This window comes from Dicentrarchus labrax, unplaced genomic scaffold (assembly GCF_905237075.1).
Source record: "Dicentrarchus labrax unplaced genomic scaffold, dlabrax2021, whole genome shotgun sequence".
In the NCBI taxonomy this organism is placed as follows: domain Eukaryota; kingdom Metazoa; phylum Chordata; class Actinopteri; family Moronidae; genus Dicentrarchus; species Dicentrarchus labrax.
In genome coordinates this window covers 11,297,551-11,308,846 of record NW_026136708.1, presented here as the reverse complement: position 1 = coordinate 11,308,846, position 11,296 = coordinate 11,297,551, and the positions used below count along the sequence as shown (strand labels likewise).

Sequence of the window (11,296 nt, the reverse complement as noted above, 5' to 3'; positions counted from 1 at the left end):
TAATTTCTTGTTACTGAACAACATATATTGCTGATATTGATCTATCAGTGCCAAGCAGATATCAGCTGATTTTTCTGGCCTGACCAGTTTCAGTCGGGGCTCTAAATACTTTAATTTGTTCTGCAATATCGTTTCAGTGTCATTACTGCATGAGACTGCAGTCAAACTAGCAGCTGTGTAAGTGTATATAATAGCAAAACGCTAACATGCTGTTTCACAGGTGTTAAGTTTACACAGTTCACCACCTTAGTGCAGATTTACTGCTTACAGTAGGACTCGCTCAAAGTGCAGCTGAGGGAAATGGCAGTTTCACATCTTTTATTTGGTCGTAAAAGTATTGGACAAACTCATTTTAACCTGATGATGGTCCTAGAAGAAAAGTTAAGTAGATTTGAGAAAAAAAGAGACCCAGTCTTTTCTCTTGACATTCAATGAAATGAATTCCATGTGTTTATTTAAAAATCCTCACTTAAGGCATTTATGAGACACTGCATAAAGACAAAAATGGACACTTAGGGGATGTCAGAATTAATCAATGGGTTCAATGCTCCATTGTGTCATGGAAAGTTGGCAACCTGAAAAATCTCACTTGCATATAATAGTAATTCATAAAGAGAGTCAACTTAAATCAGTCCCTATTATTTCTCCCATGATAACTAAATGACACATCACACATTAAAAAAATAAAAGAAAACAATTCTATATATTAAAGTATGCACTTCTAGTAGTGTGTTACTGCCACATTAGAAAAATAAAACAACTATTACACACACATGCTTACTAACAGGGTCATCTCTTTTTCAAGTAAAAAACACGATAATGGGCTAATTTCACAGTCAACAGTAAACAGTAATCAAAAGGAAGGTGATTAAACAGTTTCCATCAAAAAAGACCCAAAAAAATAAACAAAATTTAGGTTGGAAATTTAAAGATTAATGATATGTAACTAGTACAAGTTTGTGGGGAATAAATCCTTTGAACAACACGCTCGATTATGATTTATGTAACGCCTGAATCACATAGAAGAGACGTCGATGCTTTTCCACAACTTAAACCATCCTGTGTCTGTGTATAGTTGTGCTTTTTCTTTAACCATACAACCAAGTAAAGACTGAAGAGGGCTGTTCAAAAATGCTTGTGCATACGTTTAGTGTTAAAATAACTCAAAAAAAAAATTTGTTGCCAACTTTTAGGTCTGTCCAATCACATTTTCATAATCCTGAGGGGTTTGGGGGAGGAAAAAAATGACAACACAGTTCAAGACACTGGAGATTATTCAGTTAGGTTAACACAACCTAATTAATTAATATAGTTTATCGAGGGTAAAATGAGTCCAGTACTATTAAATAGCACTTTGCTAGTAGTACATACATTACTAAATTAATCTGAAGGCATGCCATTACCAGAGCTTGCGCCCAAATGCAAACAAAGCACAATATTGGCCCTTACAAGGACCCATCTTCAATTAAAGCTGCACTGTGTAGTCTAGGTATAAACTTCTAATTCCTTATTAAAATAACCTCATGAAGGCAGTCAGGTAAATGTTATTGGATGATAGGATGTAAAAAAATCTGTAACATTCAAGTTATTTCATGAGATTTTTGGTACAAAAAGAAATGTTATGACTAAAGTTGTGACACTGTAAGTGCTACATCTGATAAATATAGCAGATATATTGCAACATACCAATAAGCAGTTGTCTCTTGTTTAAACAACTGTATGTAAACTACACAGTGCAGCTCAACAGTTCAGGCAAAAATGTGCACAAGTTCCATGTACTGAGGAGTATTTGGTAGTGTTCTCTGTCCTACAATGAAGAACCAGATATGTGTTGTAATATGGGAGGGAAATGATAGGGTTAGTTAGTTAGTGTGGGGTAACATACAGAATGAGACAATCAAAGGACTTCCACGGTAGAGAAAGTCTAATTATCTCGACACAAAAGGAGTAGAAGACGAACTCTGACCAGACTCATCCACCTTACTTAATCCAAAAATGTTCAGAACAATTGTTTTTCATACTTGTGCAAGATACTACAAAGAAACAATTAGCAGCCTCTGAAGACGTCTGACGAAACACTAAAAGACCGGTACACACTAAAACAATATAAAGGCTCTGTGAAAAATAAAAACCAAAAAGAAGTTGCTGGTAGCTTAGTTTTGCTGAGTGATATTTTATACAATCTCAAGTTTGTAGCATGAGTGTATTGTCTGACCTCCCTCCCTAGACATATACTGCATATCGACCCCCGTTTCTTTTCTGTGAGTCTGACTGCCGACTCCCATCCCTTTCCTCACTTCCTCTTCTTCGTCGTTGCCAGTCATTGGAACTTTGACCCAGCCGTCCGTGGCCAGGCCGTGTTTCTTCTGATGTCTCTTGTAATTGTCCCAGTGGCCGGTGGTGTAGCCGCATTCCTGACATTTGTACGGCTTCTCTCCGGTGTGCCGAAGCATGTGCCGCTTCAGGTTCATGCTCTGGTTGCAGCTGTAACTGCACACGGCGCACTGGAAGGGCTTGGCGCCCGAGTGCACCCGCTGGTGGCGCTTCAGGTTGGCCAGGTTTCCGCAGGCGTAGTCACACAAATGGCACTTGTAAGGTTTCTCGCCTGTGTGCACTCGGTGGTGGCGCTTGAGGTTGTCGAAGTGCGCTGAGGCGTAGTCGCACTGTGGGCACTTGTACGGTTTCTCGCCACTGTGAGTTTTCATGTGGCGTGCCAAGTGGTTTGGGTAGTGGGTGAGGAAAGGGCAGGCGGCGCAGGTGTAAACCTTGTCACTGCGCTCGCCGGGGCTGTTGGGAGACGACGAAGAGTCTTTAGTGAGCATTTCAAGGGTGCACTTGGCGCAAATCTGGGCCGAGGAGCCGTCCTCGTCCTCCAGGACAATGCCACACAACCGGCAAGTGTAAGGGAAGAGTGAAGGGGGGAGGGCGACACCGTCTGCTACGCCCCCTCTGGTCGCCCTGCTGCCACCGCCGCCACCGCCGCCGCCGCCGCCTGTGGTCTCCAGCAGGGGTGGAGGCTGGTGGCCAGGAGCCGGGTTAGAGGCTGGTATGGGTGGTGGTGACGCCCCCTTTAAGCCGTCAAAGGCTGATAGGTAGTCATTATTCTGGGCTCCCAAACTCAGGTTCGAAGTCGGCCTTGCAACTTCTAAAACTTCAGAAAAAGGTGAGAGAGTGAAATTTTGTAATGTGTGACGTTATAAAAAAATGGAAATGGTGAAATAAGGAAAAGATACATACCCTTGGCTGAAGCACCAGACACTTCCTCATTGGGTCTTTGCCCGGTCACGTGCCTCTTCAAGCTGATTTGGCCACTGGCAAGCCGTGGCGGGGTGTCCTGTCCCACCCCAGCAGAGTGCACGTGCATGCGCTGGTGCCTCTTGAGGTTGCCATGGGAACTGCAGGCAAAAGTGCAGCTGTCACATTTGTAAGGTTTTTCCCCAGTGTGAATGCGCAGGTGTCTCTGCAGATTCACCAGCTGGGCTGAGGCGTAAGTGCACAAGGGGCAGTTAAAGGGCTTCTCCCCGTTGTGCGTCTTCATGTGACGCTTCACGTGGTTGGCGTAACGCGAGGAGAAGCCACAGAGGTGACATGAGTGCAGTTTGGGCAGTTTGTCCTCAGCTGTCAGTGCTTTGTCACCCATTCCGTTTCCCAACCCTTCACCATCAAGCTGCAAATGGGAACCTGAGCGAATCCCGCTCATGCTTCCAAAAGGTGAGCAGAAGTCTGTACTTTTGGCTTCCCTGGAGGCTTTGCAGCACCTAAGGCAGTATGGACCAACCAGGTCTATGCCAGGTCCCAGAGGTTCATCACGGAGCTGTCCACAGCCCCTGCAGGACAGGTAGGGAGGAAAACTGGGCTCGGACTGGGCTGCTCTGCCCTCGTCTTCCCTACCGTTGTCAGTTGTGCCGTGCGAGTTGTCTGTTTCACTTTCCATGCTGAGCTGGCTGTAGACAGGGCTCTCCTCATCACCCAGAGGATACACAGAGAAACCGATCTCAGCAGCTACTTCTGAACAGGGAAGACAAACAGAAAGAAGTTTTCTAAACACTGCAAATGTTTTCAGCGCAAAGACTTTCACAATCCACTCCAAATGCCATTACGGACCTCGAAAAACTCAAGAGCACATTTCCGTACTGCTATTTATTAAATCTACAACATTTCAAACCCAGGTTTATATTTGCAACTGTCCTTTCACTGTCTCTCTATCTGGACTGGCTTAGTCTGTATTATACATTATAAAGGCTTTATTTAATCAGGTAATGTTGAGATCAAGATTTCTTTTGCTAGACAGACCTGAATAAAGCAGGATAAATAAAACAGAGAGAAAATAAATCTAGCCACTCACACAAAAGGATATACACAAACAGCATCACAGACAATCACAGACATCTCTATTGATATACTGTATTACTGTTTGCATTATTCAAACTGGACACAAATACCGCAACTATAACAGATGTTGAGTGCAAATGGATTTTGAGTGAGTAAATCAGACATCTTGAACAAACAATAAATACAGTAAAATATATATCTGAACCAATAAATTGTGAAATAATTCAATACTAAACTCACTACAATGAAACTCAATTGCATCACTCTTATTTTCATAGTACACAGGCTGGAGACGTGACTGGCTGAGGAGCAGGTGGGTGAGGATTGGTGACAAATGATACAATGAGATATAAACTGTTTAAAAAGGGCATCCTTAAATAATAATAGCTGAAATAACAGCTATGACAACATACAAAAACACCACTGAGACACAGACTTCTGTACAAATGAACCAAAGTCAGACTGTATTATATTGAAACATCAAATTTAAACAATTCAAATGGTACCCATTAACACATCTCACTGAATGACTCAAAACTGTCTGACAAATAAAGAAAACAACCAGCGATACTGAGCTATTACAGATAATGCTCCCCCCATTTCCATCACACTGGAGGAAGATAACTTCAGTACAGAAAGGATCTCTCTCTTCTCAGCAAGACGGAGAAAAGTGAATTTCAGAGAAACATTTGATACTCACAGTGCTACAGGCAAGGTCAACTGCCAACTGCGTTTAAGCCATTGAACACTGACAGTGTGTATATATATATAATGGACAGAGCCTCCCGGTCTGAAAAGTGAAGCCAACGCGGACGTGTATTAAAACCTGCACTCTATGTAAAGCCCGGCAGGGGGAGCGCCACTGGCTGAGCAAAAAGTGATAATACTTAGGTGCTGCAGCCTGTATATTACATTATGATTATTATAAATATTATGATCATTATTTTTCAACACACAAGTATTTCAGTTCACGGAAGTCTACACACACTCCTCTCTAGCGTCTCGCCGCTGTTATAGTCTGTTAACTATTGAGATTCTAAGTAACTGGAGACAAAAAAAAATCCACTCCACGGTTATCATAAACATTTAAATATAAAAATGGCTCAATGAAAATCGGATGAGAAAACATTACAGTGATTCTTATCCAAAAAAAGTAAATTAAAAAAAACCTGGTTCAAAACGGTATTCCACAAACCAATGGGTGACGTCAGGATAGGTTCAAACTTGAATTAAGCTGTTGTCATGCCATTGAGGGTTTATCAGACAACAAAAAGACAACAACAAAAAAGACCCAGAAGGAAGGAAGAAAATCCTCAAGACTCCACAGCACTCTTCACCTTCAACGCGTGCTTCTGAAAGAAGAAAACCACCTTCCTCCACAGATGCCGAGGCAGGATGTGAGGAAGGTGGGAGCGGAGACTGCCCTTTTATCCTGCCCCATGGAACCCCCTCGTGGATGATTACCGAGCCTAATGATAATGATGATGACTATAATGGTGAAGCTGCTGCTGCTGATGATGATAATGATGATGAGGGTAGATGATGATGATGATGATGATGATGATGATGATGATGATGATGATGATGATGGGGAACCATAATGGTAGTGGGGTAGTGGGAGCAGAGGCAGATGATGATGATGATGATGATGATGATGATGATGATGATGATGATAAATAAATGCCCTCTTATAATGGTGTCCTTGATGGTAATGGACCTATTTTTATGACCATTATATAATAATGGTGTCTCAGCTCCTTTCTCTACTTTTCCATTTTTCAGATCACTCTCTCTGACAAAGAGCCATGCTGGGAAATATGAGCTGGTACTTCCATTTCTCCTACTGTCGCACAGAGGGGCAACACTTCATCACTGAGAAACAAACTGTAAAAAGTCCTCTTTGTAGAGCGGCCACTGCTACATTTCCTTTAGTGGTACAACTATTACAATGGTCTCCATCACAGATTCGTTCCCTGTTTTCATGGTAATGACAGGAAGTGAAATTGAGGGCTTATACAAAACATAATGATACTATTGTCCGTTCATCAAGCAAACGTAGTTCAGACTGTTGAGTAGATTGAAATGTACTGTATTGTAATAATCAGCCTGCCAATTCCTTTGTCAGTAGACACATTTGCCACACGTGGGATGAGATATATGAGATATAACAACACTGAACAAACACAAGCACAAAGGTGAAATATTTGAAAACAGTGAGACACTCAAAGAGAAACACTTGGCTGATAGATATACTTGCCCAACTTATATGTGATTGGACAGATACAGTATAGCTGACAGGCAGACACCTTTTAAAGCTATAATCCTTAAAAACTGAGTACAATCAAATCCCATGTTTAATATTATTGATGGTCAGCATTTTTTCTGCAAGAGCCATTCAATGTAATTATGTCTCTATATAGTAGTTCTCGTTGTTAATGGCGGAGTCTGCCATTCCTGTGCAAATTGCTTACCTACACACAAGGGATTCACAGATTAAATGAAGCATGTAATCCAGCTGTACTGTTTTTAATTTTATCTAACCGATATCTGCCTCACTGCTCACTCTCCTAGCGTTATATCAGAGCTGTATTAAAGGGTTAATTACACTCTCAAATTCAACTGAAAACCCTCCAACCCGACATATTTTTCAAAAACAACAAAAGAACCGAGGGAGCAACAACTGCTTAAAAAGGTCCAGTGTGTAACATTTAGGAGGGCCTATTGTCAGAAATGGAATATAGTATTCATTCCTTTCCATTAGTGTATAATCACACTGTTGAAACGCCATGTTTCTACAGTAGCCCAAAATGGACAAACCAAACACTGGCTTTAAATATAGCCTTTTGCGTTTTTTGTAAGTTTCATAGTTGAAGCACCTAATTGTAATAAGAAAATGGATTACAAACCTGAGAACTTTTCCAGGCCTAGAAGCTTGCTGTCATGATCAGGATCACCAAACTCAAGGTCTTGTCCTAGAAGGAAGTCTGTGTCTAAGGTGAGGTTTCCTGGAGCTTCAATGGCTACACCATCTTCAGAATCCACTGCAGGAAGCCAATCAACAACATGGTTAATATCATTTCACTGAAGGGTTCAGTTAAAATCAGTTTGCATGGATATTTCACTGTTTGGCAAATCCTTAAGGCACTGACACATAAAGCAACAATACAGAAAAACCTCACACCCCTGAGTTTCACAGTATCAAGTAGAATTGTTTGCAGCCTAATGGAGAAATAATTATATCTAAATAGTAGTAGCTACACTCATTGTCAAATCAGCAGCAAAATGTTATTGGCATACCTATATTTTAAGGTATATATGCTCTACTTGTAAATTGAAATCAGCATCTTGAGGTCTTAGTCTAAAATCAGACAAATGATCACAGACTTATTATGAACATTGAAGCATTGTGATCTAATGAGGCTGACGGTATTGAGGATGCTCCCCTACCGTCAACCTTTTTTCCGTATACGTGTTGGTTTTGAGGATTTAAGAAATCTGTAATAATAAATTGTGCAGAAAATAAATTGCATTATAATTTTTCAGATATGCCAAAAACAAAATCTTATTAGCTCCTCTCCTTTTGTAGTAACATATTCTGGCATCCCTTGTCAAGTCATATCATCTATTGGTTGCTGTGTTGTTTTGACTAAAATATGGGCTGTATGGAAATGCAATGATCTAAGTAATCAGTAATTTGTCCAAATTTCTGCCTGTGAAAATCCTTTCAGTTCCACTACAATGTCATTTCTTTAACTAAAAGTAAAAAAGTTGGACATAAGCTGGGAAGAAATTTTTAATCAACAACCCTGCAGTGTACAAACAACATTAACATAAAATGAACTGCTAACAGATGACAGACAGAGCTCTTTGACTGCAGTTACAGCTAACGATGCCTGAAACTCTAACTTGGTCTCTCAAGCTTGATGGCATCCAAACAACACAGCTGTCACTACTCAGAAACTACTACCAGGCCAATTCAAGGGCACCATGCTCAGCAGCAAGCCCTTTCTGGTAAATCCTTCAGAAACAGCATCATGCTACCATCTAGTGGTCGTTTTAGTGTTTGACATAATGTGTCAAGAATGTGGGACGTTTCTTAAATTAGATTAATACATGGCTACTGAATAGATGCAAACAAAAACAATATTGCTAGGATATGCTGGTCTATAAAAAAACACAGCAAAGCAAAACCTTGGATGTATTTCACTGCATCACAATAGCCTTATTTTGGTGTTTTAGCTGCATACTGATCAATAAACAGGGATGGGTGACTGAGCATTTTCCATGTTGAGCATTTATAGTGTTGATATTACCTACTGACCAACACTTAAATACACTACAAAACCCTGTCCTTTTCTAACAGATAGTAACATCAATTAGAGTAACTACTTGAAGAAGTAGTGACGGTCTCTCTTTAGTTATACATGTTGTTGTAATGATTTGGAGTGTAGGGAGATTAACAAGTTGGTTAAACAAATACTATGCCTTTGCTAATTGGCAACATTAATGTCAAGCCATACTGAGAGGTGGGTGGTTTGAGAAATTAACCATGCGTGGCATAAGCAGCATATGCACTGTGGTAATTACTAACATGATAATCATGTTAGTTTTGCATCACAGAACACGCACACGTTGAAGAAAAGTAGAATTTGTTCATAAGTGTCTCTCTGTTACACAGAGAAAATAGCATATTTTTACGGTTCAAACTTTCCAGAGGTTAGAAGCAAGTTGCAGCGTGCACATTCCACATTCATCTGACATTTAACTGCATTGCTAGCTACAGTACTGTGGGTCAGTATGATTGATGTGAAACATTTCCAGTACTCCAACAGCAACGGCTGGTGTCCAGATGTGAGCAGAGAAAACAGGACACAAGTCCAGGCCAGTAATCACATGGATTTCATTTGAAACCCAACAGTTGAGCCACAGTTACTGTGGATGTAGATAAATAAAGATGGGAGAAATCATTTCCAGCATGTAGCTCAGCCCGGCTATCAAGTGTTCAACATTTAATAATAATAAATACCTACACTTGACTGGCTGTGGATTCTGTTGTTTTTTTCTTGGCATCTTCCAGTCAGCCTCTCTCTTTTTTGTAGCGTCTTCTTGCAGACTTCCACAACCATCAGCTCATTCTCATCCGTTTGGGAGATAATCTTCAGTATTTCTATAGATACAAGACAGAATCAATCAAAATCTATTTGTACGCAATTATTTTTTGCAATAACTAGTTTAACTGTCTAAAAAAATAAATAAATCATAAAACCCAAGGTAACATATTCAAATTGCATGTTTTGTCTCATACAGTTACATTTCATTATCAAGCTCGGACCAGTGACTGTGATATGATTGCTTTAAAACAGATTATTAAAACTGTTTTCTGTTAATCACCTAGCTAACAAATGAAATCTAACAAAAGCTCAAAAACTCTACTAACAAATAGAATATCACATATTTCTGTTACCATGATTAATAGCTTCCTTGTAACTAAATTGTATCAAGTCACTCCTTGAGCTGAACAACAGAATAACAAGTGAACAGTGTTGGTGTCCTCATAGTAATGCTGCTCATACACAGTGCACATCAGTCACCATTTACCATTAGTCTTTTTACTGGAACATAGATGCTGTTTCCACTCTATTGAGCTATGTATTTCATAAAAACTGACTATAAACGCTATGCCCACATGAAGTCTTGCTGCAGAGCATCTATCATTTGAGACAACTCCATTATGTCCTGATGAAGCCAGTTGGAGGATATTACACAGTGCAGTTAATAAACTACAGCTGTTTATTCGCATACACTGACAGGGACAATCTGTCTAACATTACTAACAGGACACAGGAGTCATTTAAGTGTACTATCTTGACGTGAGCTGGTGTATTTACACTCTAAACAAACCAAAAAAATCCACTATTATAGTAGCTAACGTTAGCCATCAAGCTACTTTAGCAAAATGGCTAACACATTAGCTCTGTTGCTGCAATCCGACAGAGAGCAATCAAACGAGTCAGCTAGCAATTTAAACTAAAAGATATCCTCACATAGCACACAGCTAGCTGGTGTTGTCACTTTTCGGCGAGATATGTCAGCAACATTTGGGGGAAACTGACGGTACGTGACCTATGGAGTGGCTAAACAAAACGCGTCCTCATCAGCACGTAGTAGTTAATGATTGACAAGTGTCAGTGAATATTAGCCGTGGCTAAACGTGTTAACGGCTAAATTAGCTCAGTAGCTATGAAGCTAACTTACCTAGAAAACGTAAATATTCCTGTCGATGGATTTGTTCTTTATCGTCGGTGTACACGCCATTAGATGTTGAGTGTTTTTCCTCAAATGTACAACGTCTGGAGATCCGCCATTTCTTCATGAGCTGCGGTGACAAAGAAAGGCAATTAATGGTATTTTTCATAACTTAATTGATTTTCTGATTCGCCTGTGATCCGGTAGCAGCAACAACAATAAGGCTTCCGGCCGGAGGCCTTCAGAATAAAAGCGGGACATGCGCTGGTAACCTAAAACCTAAATTTAGCACAAACCTGAGCACATTATACAGTTATTACTTGTACGTGTAAGAAGGAAAATCAAACCAATTCAGCCTTAGATTGTAATCTTATAATGAGGGGATTTTAGCATTTGTACAATATAATTTGACTATGTTTGCGTAATGCTTGATTATTAGGTCCATTATGAGTATTTCATCTTTCAGTGGTCTAAAAAGCACTCTCGTATTCTCACATAATGTGAAGATACAAGGTGAGCAGCTGTTCAGTTGAGCGGTGGCTGGTTGAAGCTTCTCTGCTCTGTATTTGTGCTCACTTTATAGCATTAATATACCTTGTGCTTTTTGTAACAGCATATTTTGATAGACAAGAAATAAACTACTTTTGTGTTATAAACATACTGCTCAGGCAGATTATTTAAATTGTATCATTATTGATTATAAAATGTATTTAAGTAT

At 40.0% G+C, this 11,296-nt stretch overlaps 1 protein-coding gene across 1 annotated transcript; it reads right to left on the bottom strand.

Moving 5' to 3' along the window:
* Window positions 1-414: 414 nt before the first annotated feature.
* Window positions 415-10,822, bottom strand: znf513a (zinc finger protein 513a). The gene is made up of 5 exons (XM_051408281.1): window positions 10,588-10,822; window positions 9,363-9,499; window positions 7,239-7,373; window positions 3,238-4,008; window positions 415-3,151 (listed from the first exon to the last, which is right to left on the bottom strand). The coding sequence occupies exons 2-5, from the start codon at window positions 9,400-9,402 to the stop codon at window positions 2,175-2,177; spliced, it is 1,923 nt and encodes a 640-aa protein (XP_051264241.1). The 5' UTR covers window positions 9,403-9,499; window positions 10,588-10,822; the 3' UTR covers window positions 415-2,174.
* Window positions 10,823-11,296: the final 474 nt, after the last annotated feature.

Coding starts and splice junctions, on each gene's coding strand:
- znf513a (XM_051408281.1), bottom strand. CDS start 9,402: ATGCCAAGAAAAAAACAACAGAATCCACAGCCAGTCAAGT. Junction 7,374..9,362: donor GAATCCACAGCCAGTCAAGT/GTAGGTATTTAT, acceptor GGCTTCCTGCAG/TGGATTCTGAAGATGGTGTA. Junction 4,009..7,238: donor AGGCCTGGAAAAGTTCTCAG/GTTTGTAATCCA, acceptor TTCCCTGTTCAG/AAGTAGCTGCTGAGATCGGT.